This window comes from Podarcis erhardii, assembly GCF_964252035.2.
Source record: "Podarcis erhardii genome assembly, chromosome: 14".
Taxonomy (NCBI): domain Eukaryota; kingdom Metazoa; phylum Chordata; class Lepidosauria; order Squamata; family Lacertidae; genus Podarcis; species Podarcis erhardii.
Window position 1 is genome coordinate 44,890,260 of NC_138503.1, and position 16,065 is coordinate 44,906,324.

Sequence of the window (16,065 nt, forward strand, 5' to 3'; positions counted from 1 at the left end):
TGCAACAATGCACAAGCACTTTTTTTCATAAGAGGATCAATAGGCAACTCTGAGATGCCAACGAGAATGTCACCAAGGGACTAGAGCCCGGGTGTGGTAACTGAAATCTGCTGACACTGCTGCTGTGACAACATAATTCAGGGAACTGCAGCAATAAAATTTGTCACTTCTTACAATTAGCCTTGGCACTATCCGGTCACTCTACCCAGTAGCACTTTCCATAATTACTTCACTGCAGCTACCCTTTTTATATTATTTAGTGCTTCATTAGGATGAAAAGGAATCTTAAGAAGCAGCCCATGCTAACCACTGGCTATTACCATGCAGAGGATGAAAATGTACCTAACCTGTATCTGAGCACAAGCCATTCTGTAGGTGCAGCAATAGTGCCTCTACATTCTTTTAGCCCACCCCACCCCCAGGACTTCAGCTTGGATGTGGTTCTTCATGTACAATATTTTCAATGAATAACAGTAAGCAGACAAAGAGGCAAAAATAGATTCTACCCTTTGATGTGGAAAAGCAGTTCAATACTAGAAAAGAGCCAAATGAAAGGTGAAAAGAGTGGGGATGGGTGCCAAAGAACTGCTAACACACACACACATACAGCACACCAAGATTTTTATCCCAAGGTAATCAAACAATAACCTGGTAAGCTTGTGTGTAGGCAAGAGCCCAACACTGTCTCACCATATAAACTACAGAGTACAGTGTGCCCAGCAGGATTAAGACCTTGGAAGATCCTATACTCCAATCTTAGGCTTAATTTCTCAAAGCTTCATTTTAGGAATCACTGTTTGAATCTATCATCTTTATCCAGTCTCCATTTTCAGAATGGCAGCTGCCTAAAGAGGACACTTGTCTCTCTTGTGTGTTGCTTGTCAGCGTGGCTGTATTTACTGCAGTGGAGGGCTGTGGAAATGCCCTGCGCCTAGGAGAGTGGGTTTCACTTTCTCACCTTGGGCATGGTTAAGGGATATATCTGACAAAGAAACATGGTGAAGCAGGGAGCCTGATCAACCTTAACTGTGGTTAACACCAGTGCCAATTAATTCTTTTAATTACAGGTAAGAATGTCCTACAATCTTGCCCGGTACCCCCAAAGTTTCTTAGCATAACCACACAAATATGGATGGAAAATAAGCCGAAAAGTCTTCCACACTGCCATCAAAAGCTTGTATTTATTCTAGTTCCTCATACATCTTTATTTCAGAGATGAACTGTCAAAAAAAAAGAACATTTCGAACTAACTAAAGCTCCCTTGGGAACAAGCCACTAAATTAATTTATTTGGTGACAAGAGGCTGCAGGAAAAGGGCACTACATGATTCCTGTTTCATTTGATTTGATGAACAAATTCTACATTATTATTATTTGTTCAGGCTGCCCTATGTTACAGATAGCCTTCTTTAAAAGTTTCTGAAGGAGGCCTTGTTCAGTCACAGAAACCCATGCGTGTACCTGCACACTGAGGCCACAAAGAGCAGCCACGGTTAAGCAGTATGTCTGGATATGGAAGACATGGTTAAGGATGGGCTGGCAATCTGAGGTGCAAAAAGTTCATTTCTAACTGTACACCAAGATGTCCTATGAAAAGAAACACCACATTTCCAGAACAGCATTCTTGTATTAGAAGACTAAATCACCCATCATCTACATACATGCACACTCATAAATATATTCATATTTTTCTCCTATGGCAAGAAGCTAATGAAACAATACTTAGATGTTCTAAGTATTCATTGCAATGTAAACAGAACAGAACAGCTCCATTTGGCATTCACTCCCTTGATTGTCACCTGGCAGCAGCCATTCTATCAGGCTGCAGGCACAGCAAGAGATGAGAAGAAGGTTTACTTCATAGGCTCTGCTGAGACACCAGCTATATTTGGCTCTTCAGCTCCCTGAAACATTTTCATTCCATCTCATCATTTGTAAGAACTGCTCTTTAAGAACTATTGCCTTGCCTAAGATTTCTTTTTTCCTTTTCCCTCCTCATCCCCTTTTCTTTTTATGTCATGTCTTTTAGATTGCCAGCCTGCAGGCAAGGACTATCTTGCTTTTGTTAACTGTGTGTAAGCTGCTCTGGAAGTCTTTTCAGCTGAAGAGAGAAGTAGAAATGTTTTAAATAAATAATGGTAAAATATGGCTTAGCATGATTTCTGAACTGACAAACTCTGCTTTGTGATCAGCTAGTAAAACAAATTACAAATCATGTTTTCAAAGGTGTTTTGTAAATTAAGATTTGTGCTATTTGTTTTCCACATGGGTGCTATTTCTTTTTCTTCCTTTTTGCATCTTATCTTACTCTGTGCACTTGTAATTATGTACTTTTTATCTTTCAATAAAATATCTATTTTAAAAAGAATTACGATTTGTGCTAACCAGTTGGTTAAATGAGTAGACAAACTATAGCAATGGCCACTGACTGCACTGCCTCAAGAGGTTCCCGCACCAGAGAGAGGAGAGTGAACTTACAAAGCTAAGTGTGGAGGGGACAAAAAATGAAGCTCTAAACCTCAGTTTGCCTGTTATACATTACAAAGCTTAAACCACAGTTTAGGTTCTCAACGATAACTAAAGCAAACTGCAGTTTGTCTTAGAACCTAATCTGAACCCAAAATTTTAAAAGTAATGTTGCCGTGTGTTACAAATGTGTGAATGTACAAGTTATAAGCGGAAAGGATGACTCACCTCCTGAAAAAGTGTAGACATTTCACAGACCAGACATGAGCTGGGGCTTTGCATTTCACATTTGTGTCTGTCGGAGAGGAAGAAATCTCGCAGTAGTGGAGTGTGGGTAAGTGCTTGGACAATACAGTTCATAAAACATGTGTTCCCAAGATTGATTAGCCCTCTTAGACCTATTAAAACAAGCAAAAAGGGGAGATTTTGTTAATTGTTCTGGTTTACAAAATTGTAGTTTGCTTAAGTTAATTGATTTTTAAAATCGCCACATTCAACACACAGCTGCAAATCATTATTAAGAATCAAGGCTGATGATGTATCCAGTGATATGGTTCATTCCACAAGAGAGAACTCGTTTCCTCCTCTTTGAAAGTGACTTTTAATGCTCTTATAATCAAGTCTTTGAGATACAGCAAGCAAGACATGTATATAAAAAAACAAACATTTCACAAAATGTGTATGGCTCATGTATCACGGCTACACGCACAGTTATGCACATCAAAATACTTTCAAATATTATAAAGCCTGAAAAGCATTATTGCAGCTATATCTTGCACTGGGCTAATTAATCTAGAAACAGCCTCTCCTGCTAAAAATGGGCTGATAAAAAGCAGGTACACGTTTGCTTTGCCCCTCACTGTTGTGCAAAAGAGCGGGTGCTACCTATTGTGAACAATAATGCTAAGTGAAGATTTGGTCCCTCTACAAACAGCTGAAGACAGTCTACGAAGAGGCAACAAGGCTACATGGTTCTACAGCAGGCTTACTGCTGTGCTCCCATCCTTAACCCCCACTGGCACCAGCACTATGAACTTGATGCAGAACAAATTGCATTTTATATTGTAGTGATGGGTTTGTTTGCTTTTTGAAATTTTGTCAGTGCTCTGCCTCCTGGCTCAAGAACCCTGTCCCCTTTCTTTCTTACACTTACACACACACACCAGGAAGCAGTTGTGCCCCCTCCCACCATTAACACCCAAAAGAAACAAAAACAGTAAAACTACAAACTGCTTGATTTGCTAGAAGAATATGTATCAGTTTGCTGCCGTAAGAGGATCACCAAAAACATTCCGTGGCTGCAGGCATAAGGCTATATTATGTTATTGAACTGCATCCGTAGGTATCCACCCAATAGTATCTTGGAACTGCAGTCGTATCTTGTAAATCCAACCATGCTTATAGAAATGGAGATCACCAAGTGGATGTCAAATCCTGGCATAAACATATCAAACATATATTCACTTGTTCTGCTTTTTTAAAAGGGTTCTGAGAACCAAACACTGGAATAAGAATTGCTTAAGATTAGTGACGTTGAAAAGGACCGTGGCAATAATTCAGTTGTGAACAGTTGTGGTTGAGAACTGGAACTTGCTATCTTCTCTAGTGTGGAAGTGCATTCCTTTACCTTGCAGTTGGGTTAAGAGACAGGGTATCAAAGAGAGATAAATTCAAATCCAGAACTTCGTCCTCCGACTGCCTCTCTTGTGTGATACCCAGAAAGTTTCAAGAAAGGGAAGCTGGTACCCATATAACAAAGAGAATGGTGTGTTTGGATTTCATCTATATCTACAACTCGCTCTTTAAGAAGGAAGGAAGGAAGGAAGGAAAAACGAACGGCAATGTCTCTCTCATACAACTTTATGTATTATTATATCTGTGTCAATTCTATGTATTTTGAACTATTGATCAAAGTACTGCAAGAACTCTAGCTAATGCCTCCACCTTGAATTGACAATCATTGCTTACATAATGCAACAGCTCTAGTGAGCTTAGTTTTTGCTTTTAGAGTAGAGGTTATGATGCTGCAGGTTCACAAATGTCTACCAGCCCATGAGGATACAATGTGATAGCACTGCTGAGATTGTTCAAAATACTAAAGGCTCTTGCAATACACAATAATGTGTTTGAAGTGCCCTTTAGCTTTCTTCACAAGGAGGGTGTGTAGCTTGTTGCTAGGTTACTGCAGACTGAAGACAGCAAATCACTGTGCTGGATTGTATACAGAGCATCAGTCGATGGATACTCAAATCTTCCCCAAATCATTGCCATTAGCAGAATATTGCCATCCTCTCCAACCTAACTGACAAGACACTAGTTCATCCCCAAAGACCAGCCATTGCCTCTCTCTCTCCCCCTCCTTCCCGGCACTAGTATAACCTCTTGTACAATGGTTTATTCTTCACTGTGGTTTATGGTACAAACATTGCAAATGCAGGTATATTTTAGTTCATGTGTGTTGTGTGCCTTTGAAACAAGGAAGGTCCGAGGTATAGTATATAGCGAAGAAAAATCTCTGCACGCGTGCACAAACAAGTAAATTTATGAAGGGTGTGAAGAAGAGAACAAGTTTTATCTAATAAAAAAAGCTGGGGGAAGGCAATATTGCAGAATTCTATTTCTGTAACAAATCCAAATTCTTCAACCAGAAAATAAACAAGGCAATTAAAAATTATTTATCCAAATCTGGCACATTTGCAGGAGTAGTAAAAAGGACATACAAACCAAATGATGGATGCAAAATGAGAAAGTCAGTGTAAACCCTATCCACATTCTCCCAGCCTTTGCTAGAGGTAGCTAGGCCTTTGTGCGTATGTGGTATGTGGCAACAGCACAACAACCCAGGCTCCTATGATCCACCTACAAAGACAGTGAGGCTTCAGAGCCTGTCCATTTCCCTCTCTGCCATACTGTATTAGATGGCATAATCACTTCCTGTTTTTATAGCATCTTCTGCCCTAATCTTGTTCTTCCAAAGGAGAAAAGGGCAAATTAGAAGCAGCAGTTTCAAGAAACAGGAAGTGATGGCATGATGTGCAAGAGGACTGTAGGTTAAAAGTCAAATAAGGCCAACCTTGAGGTGAGAGAGAGAAAGAGCATGTTTATGCGTGTCTGAAAGCCCATGAAATCATCATATTTTCAGTACTCAGGAAACAGCACACATTTACATGTTTTCTCCGTAAGCGCTTAAAAATAAGACAAGACTAAAGTTGAGTTTCAAGAAACCACAAGCCCACTTTCATTTATCACCACCGAGATGTCTAAATCTCCCTTGACAAGTCATTTCCCATGATTACACAAACACAGTACTGTACAGAAGAATATTGGAGTAGAGCCTTAATATAAAATGTACTTCTTACGTATTTTGAAGTGTTGTAAAGCTTGTACAGATAGTTTTTGGCACATATTTATTGAACATTGTTTTATTATACCTGCTGGTGGCTACATCTGCTTTAGTACTGGTTGATCTCCTTGGTATCATTTCATTAAAATTTACACGTTTAATCTGCCCCACATCTAATGTAAGTTCATAATATTCAATTTTTTAAATTCTCATAATAACTTTGTGAGGGAAGGCACAAAAGGCGGCAACACTTTTGCCCCAGCCCCAACAAGCGACTGCCAATGTGCAGGTCCTTTCGGACCCAGAAGAGGGCGGAACAGGGACATTAACAGGGCGGGGCAGGCTTATTTGCGCCCCGCCGATGCTCACGGGGCTAGGAACGGAACCCCTGCACAAAATGTTCGCCGCCTGCGTTATTATTCAGTTACAGCATAATAAGTTAACCCTAAGCAATACAGATGTGCCCAAGATGCCACACGATGAATCCATGGCTTAGCTGCTGTTTCAGTGAAGGCCACCTAGATCTAGGCTCTGTTGCTGTCCACTGAAATGCATTGCTTCAAACACGCTGTGATAGAAGGTCCACAGTTACAATCTGATCGCCGTGGCAACAGTTGACCTGCTTTCAGAAGTTCTTCTGGTGTTCATTTTTGTTTGTTTGTGGGGTGGCAGAGAGGAACCTTGGGTTCTGATGGAGGTTCTTGTAGTCACATGGCAGTCCGATAGACTGGTCACAATGTAGCCTGTAACACACACAAAAACAGAAGCTTTAGACACCATCTTATCTCATCAGTTCATATTTAAAGAAGAATTTAGAATTAAAGGTTGTATCCAACTAAGCTGTTCTAAGTAAACCCACTGAAAGTAATGGAACTAAGTTGACAATTTCCATTCATTTCAATGAGTCTGCTCAGAGCATGACTAATGTTGGATACTACCCTAAATCTTGAACTTACTTGGGAAGGAGTTCAAACCTGGATTACAATAGGGAATCAATAAGTGGAGGAGGTACAGCACACACTTTGAGACCTCACCTGAGAAGAAAACATATATTCAGTTAAGTTTAATATTACACAGCAGAACAACTGACTTCTTAAAATGACTACCATCCTTACCTTGGGGAAGAAATAGTCAAAATTCATGCTGGCAGTCAGTAGTGGGAATGGCAGAAACTCTCCTTACATAGAACTCCTGAAGCAGAAAGGAAGCCAAAGCAAAACTTGGTAATTAAACAAAATGCAAGTGTGTGTTGGTGCAGCACCAGTCTGTGCAATATACTTACGCCATTAAACTAACCACACTGTGCAGCCTATCACAGTAACCGTCAGAGGATTTTAAAGATGATGTTTGATGTCCCCTGCAGCCTGAGTAGACAAAACCATGTAAATATGCTTGCTGTACATCACCCATGAGAGTGCCACAACTGGAAACGGTAATTCCAGATGCAAGTTATGAGGAAGTCCATCTTTGCTTGCTGCCATTGTTCTCAGTCGCAGGTATCTCTAGTGATGCTAAGAGGGCTGAAAACATTCTGTGCAGGTAGTGGAAGGCACTGAGTGGGTTACGCTCAGGGCTTAAACAATTTCTATGGGCTGGATTCAACTGAATAGCTGTGCTAAATGGAAGCCAGAAAAACCAGTTATGCTGGCACAACCGGGGCCTCCTCCCGAATTGGCTGGTGGGAATCAGACCCCCCACACACAGTGTACAGGGGGAAGAGAGGGGAGATAATTCTGTCTGGCAAGCAGAAATACTTGCATTGGCAGAACAATTTAAATAGTGTGACGCTGAATTCCACCCAATTAGTTCACAAATACATTTCTATGTTCCTAGGTTGTCCCCCAAGTATGCAAAAAGAGGAAGCCATCACTGTTAGAAAACACTTTTTCACAATACATAAGCCTGGGAAGAGTATTCAATGCACCTTAAAACTGAAGGACTTCTGTTCTCAGATTTCAAAGCTAGTTCAAGAAAATCAGATTTCACAATCTGGGCTATAGCTGACTATAATAAAGTCACATAACCGCCTGCTCATTCACCTTTGCTACCTTATTTTAGCTGGCAATAGATCACTTAACACACTGAAGACAGGTACATGTTTTATGGCAGTCTGGTTCAAGTCCAGTTATCATCACCACTTGTAGTCCATCCAATATGATTCCACAACAGAGTAACCACTGCTTACCATTTCCATTTCTTTATACACTATCAAGGCTGGTCTCCAACAAAATGCTTGCTGGTGCCTGTGTGCATCTCTGCATTTGTAAATTAATTACCATGTATCTGTAAATGTTTTGATTTATGGAGTTATTCATGCAATAATCTGTGGAAGAGCATCATTTTTAGTCACCTGAATACATCATTCACTTGTTGGCAAGATGCAATTCTGTGTTTCTGTAAAGGATTCAAAAGTTTCGGCCATACACCAAATCAGACCACTGGTCTATCCAAGTCATTACTGTCTACTCTGACTCACGGTGATTCTCCAGGGTGTCAGGCAGTGGCCTTTCCAAGCTCTGCCAGCTGGGGACTGGACCTAGGTCCTTTTGTATACAATGGAGATACTCTAACCCTTGAATTATGGCTACCTCTACAAATTCATTATTTGTTTAGTTTCACACAGGACCATCAGTCCAGAGACTTAAAAAGCTCAAGCTATTTCCTCCAGGGAATGCAAGGTGTATTTTGTGATGTACTAAAGGCTGTAATTATAGGTCTGTTTACCTTATTAACAGCACCTTTTTGCTCCACTTGTGCAAGTATGCTCAGTTTCATAAATTTCCCATAGTTGAGATAAGCAGGGCAGTAAGTATGAAACATGACATCTCCCTGGCACAGTCCTGAGTACAACATAGCAAGGAGAGAGGAACGCGTCCATGGGTTTTAATTGAAATAAATTGAACAAAAAAAGGGTATGCTGTTTTATAAAAATTCCTCATGCAAATGATGCTATTTCTCAACACCCATTTTTTGTTTATAAAGATTTTTGTTGAACTTGTGGGTCCATAAATTCACTTGTCATGCTGGTGAGCTCACACTGTGCTTTACAGCACCGTCAAAGATCATTATGCCAAAGACAAAACTTTGCCCTCGGGGTCATGGCAACCTGAATTTTGGCTGGATACCAATGTCAGCCAAACTTTGTGCATCCCTGGTAAACAGTTTAGATTTTAAAATGTTCCCAAAAAACTACAGTCAATGTTAGAATAGTAATTAGCACATAGGCTTCTCATGGGTTTATACAATTTAGGACTGTATTATGGACAATACGGCCTATTGTAAAAAATAATTTCATAGCTGTCTTTGGTGCATAAGGCCCTGACAAAACATAACATTGCATTACTAATTCCCTTTGTGTTCAATCAATTTTATTCTTCCTCCTCTGCATTATTCTGTTTAAATAACACTCAGAATTGGCATGACATCCAAACATATAGACATTACATGGCAACATGAATCAGAGGAGAGCAAGAACAGCTATATTCAGTATAAAGCATTTTGGACAGCTCCTTGTTCACTGATATCCACAATCACACAAGACATCCACCAATGCATTGCCTCCATATTTCTCTCTTGTGGTCAGACATTTTCACCTTCTTCTTCCTTGGTTACAGCACAGACCTGATGTTCAAGACTTAACCATGGTTAAACAACTGGAAGTGAGCTGTGGGGTCACAGGTTTTTCTTAATCACTACAACCACCACTGGCCTTAATCAACCTTTACCAATAAAGGACACAGTTGCATGAAGTAATGAACAACTCCATCATTCTTCGCAACAATGCAACAAGGCTAAAAAGATGGTCACACTTTGGCTGATAAAATATTAAAGGTCCTAAAATCTGTAGAACAATGGCTTGAAGATACAGCAGGCATTAAGTTCCCATATTCCAGCCCATACAGAGCCTTCTGCTAGAAACAGTGGAGACAGTTAAAGTTTGCAGCCCTCAGCAGCATTGTAAATCAATACTAGAGGAGCTCTGCAGTGACCTTGCATCTAACTGTGCGCCTTCATTTAAAATCAATCCCAAGGCAGTTTAACAGCACTGGACTAAAGGCACAGCAGGGTGAGCCTGCAAAAGCAGTCAGCTAGACAACACAGTTTCATAACGTTGCTTAGGCTGTTCGCAACAAAAAAATGTGTAAAAGAATAAGCTTCTTCACCTTCCTCAGTAAATCTGAGAAATAAAAAGTATACCCCAATATTTAAGCTCCATTCCATGCCTCCATGCTTCAGAAGCATTCCTGATGGCCACCAAGGGTACAGGATTTGCATTTTTGTCTCGGATAGCCAGGAGATGAGGATGCAGCATGCAATTCAAGAGACAGGACCCAGGATCCCTTGCAGTGCTGCCATTCCAGAACCAAGCTGGCCTTTGCAAATCAAAGGTGCCATCAAAATCCATGTAATATTGCAAGGAAGCCTGTGAGCACACTGGTTAGAGATGATACAGTTTGAAACTGGGATCTTCAGTGTACAAATTGTGTGCTATGCCACTAAGCTACAGCCAGTGTTAGAAATCCCCCATGTGCGAATGCGTTTTGCGACTGTCACAGTTCCAATTGCGACGATATGGCAATCTCTGGATGCAAGATTGGCAAGTGACATCTCCCTCTGGCTGCTCCCTCCAGCTTTCTTAAGCACGTAAACAGAACTGCTTATTTATTGCATTTATAGTGCACCTTTTTCTCCAAGAAGTACATGGTTCACCCCCTTCCTCAGTTACATCCCTACAACGACCCTGTGAGGTAGATTAGGAGGCTGTGACTGGCCCAAGGTCACTCAGGGGGTGTCATGACTAAGTGGGGATTTGAACCCTGATCTCCCAGGTCCAACTCCGACAGTCTAACCACTGCACCACACTGGCTTCCTAGAATACCTCTGCTATGGGGCAGCTATATAAATTAAGCAGGTAAATAAGTAAGTGGAAAGCAAAATGTCACTTAGAGAAGGATGTGAAATAATTTCCAGGAGGCTTGAATTTGTTTTATTCGGGATTGTTTTATTTGATGTTTTCATTTGTTCTAAGCTGCTTTTGAATTCTTTTCTTTAAAATATAAAGCGGTATAGAAATGAAATTAATAATAATAAAAAATCTCATTGCAAAAAATGAGACATTCCATTGTGGCAACCATAACCTAGGTTTAAAGTACAATTTGGTGCTTTGCTTTTTTATTGATGATTTTCTAACACTGGGACTGAGAGGGTTGATACTGGTTTTAAAAACCCCTGCAAAGATGAGTGGGGAGTCTGCAAGCTTTGACAGAGGGAACCATTTTGGTAGAAACACAAACAAATAATGACTTCCCCATGGAAAAAAATCAGGTTAAAATATTAAATGTGCAATAATAGTTGAGGAATATGTTGTGCTTCTATTATTACACTGAAACTAGAGCAAAGAGAGCGAAGAGAGATTCGTGGCTAGTTCCTTTATCCTGATAGTGTGCAATTGGCAGTAGCAAGGTTAAGAATAATGGCAGGGTCAATGCAGAGGTAATTAGGGTAATCCAGTCCTTTCTCTGACAACAAGCAGCAACAAGGCACTTATTTAGGGAGGGAATACTTAGGTGATTATTAAGAACTTCAAGTGCCACTGAAAACACTGATCACTGTAAAGTGCTTCACTAAGAACTCACAAGATGCTCAAGGAAATCTGAGCACAGGAGTCACTCTTCAAGGCAAAGGGTTAGTTCAGAATCACAACTAAAGTGCTAGAATATTTTGTTACCAGGAAAGCTAGATGGAGACAAACCCTTCCACAACAGTGCCAGAAGTAACCATCCCGAAAGCCAAAAAGGCATGTCAAAAGACACAAAGGTCTGAAAAAGTGCCTGTTGCTAGAAATCAGGCACTTCCAAACTGGAGTTGGCAGGTGGCATCACCTACAAGGATTACATACGTGTGCAAATAAGACGTATGTGGTTGCAGACAGATGAACACAACTGTGACACAAAATGAGCAAGCTCTATGCCAAAATATACTGGAACTGGGAGAAAGGGTTAACTAGAAGGCGGAGTCAACACAATGACTTTCCCCCCTCTTTCGCCCTGGGAAGAACTTTACAGTACTTCAGGATGAGAACAGAAATTGTGTGGCAGCGCAGCGGCAGCCCCCATTAGCTAAAGTGGTACCTCAGGTTAAGAACAGTTTCAGGTTAAGAACAGACCTCCAGAACGAATTAAGTTCTTAACCCGAGGTACCACTGTACCTGCTAATGGGGACTAGGAAACATATTGCCTTGAGTCCCCAGTTTTAGGAAAAGAATGAGGAGCCTGTGTTACTCAAGGTAAGAGAGAGATAAGAGAGAGCCAGTTGGCCTTCTGGATGTCTAGCTTTATTTTATTTAATCCATTTCTATACTGCTTTATATTTAAATAATAATAATCTCAAAGTGGTTTACAATCCAGTTTAAAACATAAAATAGAACATTATGAATTATCAAAATAAAGTATTGCACATAAAGATCAAATACAAAATACACATATAAAGCAGTATGATTAGCAGGAAAACTTAGAAATGTCACAGACAAAAATCAAAGACAAAAATACAGTGAAACTACACAAAACAGCATTATTAGCAACAAAATAACTCAAATAAGAACTGCACCCATGCTTCCTTCACCTCTCCCAAATACATCCTTAGCAATTTCCCACATACAAACCTCATTCTCAAGCATTCCTGCCAACCATACAGATAACACAGCTAATCCCCAGCCAACCATTTGTTGCAAAGCGTATGTCTGGTCGACAAAAATCCGTAGCAGCATTAAACATAATTTACAACTATCTCTTTCACCCACCTCCATTTAGGGCTATATCATACAAACAGCAACTTAATCACTCCCTCCCAGACATGGCCTCACTCTATACCTCAGCTGCCACAGTCAAGTGAGGCCAATATGCATTGAAAAGTGTGGTGCAAAGTTGGGGAGAGGAAAGGGTCCCCACTACCCTTAACAACAATGGGAATGGGGGTGGGCTGCAGGAAAATCCCAACTCCAACTCCTCCTCCTCTCCAGAAAGAGTGTGTTCTTCTAAGCTGCCATCTGAACAGGACTGATGAGCTAGTTCCTAATTATTGCTGCGTTCAGACTATGTACTAGCTTGCTTCTTTTACTGACAGGTCTATCTGATACTTCCATGGAACCATTTTGCTTGTTTCAACAATGCTACCTATATGCTCCAACCTGCTAGTATAGAGAATATTATATGATTCAAAATTCTTTCTGGTACAGAGCTCTTCTTTTTCTCTAAAGCTCCCTGGGTGTGGTGGCTGCTTTCTGTTTTTTTCGTCTATTGTTACTTATTTGTATAAACACGTTGCTTTTCCTTCCACAGGGCCAGAATGGTTTGTCTTGTCTTCTCATATTGAATGAGGTTACAAGGAGTGACTGTTTTAGACAGCAACTTAATGCATCATCCCAAAGACCTATGATTTACAAAACCATATTATTCTGTTTTATAAAATACATCGATCTAAACTGGAAAAGGAGGCAGGGAATTCATCTACAGAATTCATATCTAGAGAAAAGCATATTTGAAGTAGAACCTGGAGCCATCCACTCTCAGACCTGACCCTTGGTTTCTCAAGATGGGTAGCTTAATCAGCTGTGCAGGTTATGAGCAGGTGTCCACACATTAAGCAGTCCTATTGCAGTAGCAAACAGCAAGAATTTCCCCATCTGTTCAGGGCTGAACAAGACTACGATAAACTTGCTGAACTATGCAAACTTGGAAAGCAACCTAAAACTGAATCCTAAACCACAAAACCTGGATTATGCAGCGCTATACACTCTAACCCAGGCATGGGGAATCTTTGGCCCTTCTTATGTTGCTGGACTGCAACACCCATCACCCCTGACCATTGGCCATTCTTGCTGGGGCTGATGGAAGTTGTAGTTCAGCAACATATGGAGGGCCAAAAATTCCCCACACCTGCTCTAACCTCAAACATGTAAAGCACAAGAAGCAGATAAAGCTTCCATAGAAATCCCTTGTGTACCGTACTGCCAAAAATCACTAGGTTATCAAAATTCCTGGCACAGTGCAGATTGTCCTATGTGTGTGCCTACATAGAGCAAGCCTACAAGTAGTATGTAAACCGTTTATCCTCTTCTTTAACATCTTGGCTCCCAGCCTCTTTACTCCATGCTGGAGCAACTCACAAGCTGCATGGAAAGGCCTCAAGGTGTCAGTGTAGCTGTCACTTAACTTGGCGTTCATGTGTAAATGTTGCAAAGCGCACCATAGCTCAGCTTAGGAATGGTTTGAGCGTTGCTCAAAGAGGGACACAAATCAAAGCACTGCATGCCTTGGAGGTCTGCACCCTGCATAACAAAAAATTCCAGTGTCAAAGACAGCTATATAACTGCATAAAGACCGTAATGGTAACTGCTACTATAAACTATTATCTATGTAACTGATCAGCCAGCACTTGTGAGCCTTTTGACCAAATGTGGTAAGGCTGACCTAGCTAGTAACACCTTGTAGCTCATAAGCCTATGTAAGGGCCCAGTTGCAGGAACTGTGGGCAAGTTATCATACTGGAGTTGATGTTGCAACATGAACACTCGACTGTAGGGCTGGTCAATGTTAGATTTTCAACACTGCCATGTATCACCAGCCAAACATTGTGCTTTGGTGATAAGCCACAATGTTGAAGCAAGCTGCACTAGCCTCAGCTAGCGAGGCACAGGGTGAAACTGCCTCAGCTCTCATTGCGGGAGCTAAGGCGCTTTCACCCCAGCGCCTTGCAGGCTGGGGCCAATGCAGCCAGCCCCAGCCTGCTGCTCAGCTGGGGGGAGGGGCGGAAAGGCTCCTGCCCCCAGCCGAGCGAGACCCGATGTCCTTGCCACTCACATGCAAGCAAAAGGGACCACGGGGCTCCTTTCTGAGGCTCACTTGCCCCCCCCACTCCCCAAAGATAGACAAGGCAGTGATAGCTAAGTGCACAGAGCTTGCCAGGCTCCGTGTGTTTGACTGCCTTTCCCCATGCGGGGGTGCTACCTCTTTTCTCCTGGGGTGGTCATTTACCCAGGGAGGAAAGACGCAGCCCACCCTTCCAGGTGAAGTCCACAAGATGAGGCTGCTGGCAAGCACTGGGCCTAGAAGCACCATCGGAGAGCCCTTGCACTGCCTGGCTGAGCCCACCTGACCCTGAATGAGGGAAGCATGTGTCAGCCTTGGCAGGGCAGGGGGAGAGGTCTAACGGAGTCTGCACCTCCCCAGCTGAGCAGCTACAATCCTGCTCCTGCTTGCGGGCAAGCAGGATCTGGATCTGGGCTCTCTCAGCTGGGGTGGGGGAGCACTTTAACGGAGGGTCAGGGGCTTGGTAAAACTGCTTGGCTAAAGCAAGGGCAGTACGCGCTCCTCAGCCAAGCAGTTTAAAGAGGCAGAGGGAGGAACAAGTTGTATCGCGCCTCGCCAATATATCGCCCAGGAGAAGAGACCACTGAAGGGTTGCTTGCAATACACACAAAGGTACTTGAAAGTCAGCCATGGAAAAGCTGGTGCATGCAACTTGGCAGGTGCTGTGTGGGTGGCATCAAATCACTCTGTATGGAGGCTGCCATTTAAGACAAGTGGCCGGCATGTCCCCACTTGCCACACAGAGCATAGTTTCCCCCCACCAAAAAAACACCACCACCACATCATTTGGCAGTTCACAGCGGCCCAAATGGCTGACTGCATGTAAAAAGGCAAAGGTAAAGGATCCCTGACAGTTAAGTCCAGTCGCGAACGATTCTGGGGTTGCAGCGCTCATCTCGCTTTACTGGCCGAGGGAGCCACAGACAGTTTTTCCGGGTCATGTGGCCATCATGACTAAGCTGCTTCTGGCGAAACCAGAGCAGTGCATGGAAATGCTGTTTATCTTCCCGCCAAAGTGGTACCTATTTATTTACTTGCACTTTGACGTGCTTTCGAACTGCTAGGTTGGCAGGAGCTGGGACCGAGCAATGGGACCTCACCCTTCAAACCACCGACCTTCCAATCAGCAAGCCCTAGGCTCAGTGGTTTAGACCACAGTGCCACCCATGTCCCTTAGGATGTGCATGTAGGACCTTCCTAAAAGCAACTTACAACAATCTGCAGATCATCACTTCTTCATACACATTAGCCACAGTTTGGGCATATCTGCACACAACTGATGAGTAGAAGTACCTGTTACGGACTCAGCTAAGTACTGTGCTGGGAGGAGAAGCAGCGGTTTCAGAGGAGTGAGGCTACAGAGTACATGCAAGCACACCCTAAGTCTTTT

At 42.2% G+C, this 16,065-nt stretch overlaps 1 protein-coding gene across 3 annotated transcripts in view; it reads right to left on the reverse strand.

Moving 5' to 3' along the window:
• LOC309329184 (ubiquitin carboxyl-terminal hydrolase 22-A) overlaps positions 1–16,065 on the reverse strand; it is a 102,516-nt gene that overhangs the window by 24,711 nt on the left and 61,740 nt on the right. For all 3 annotated transcript variants that reach the window (XM_081839845.1, XM_081839844.1, XM_081839846.1), the window contains one exon: positions 2,694–2,863. In XM_081839845.1, the coding sequence (XP_081695971.1) occupies positions 2,694–2,863 (170 nt within the window). The remainder of the gene's footprint in view (positions 1–2,693; positions 2,864–16,065) is intronic.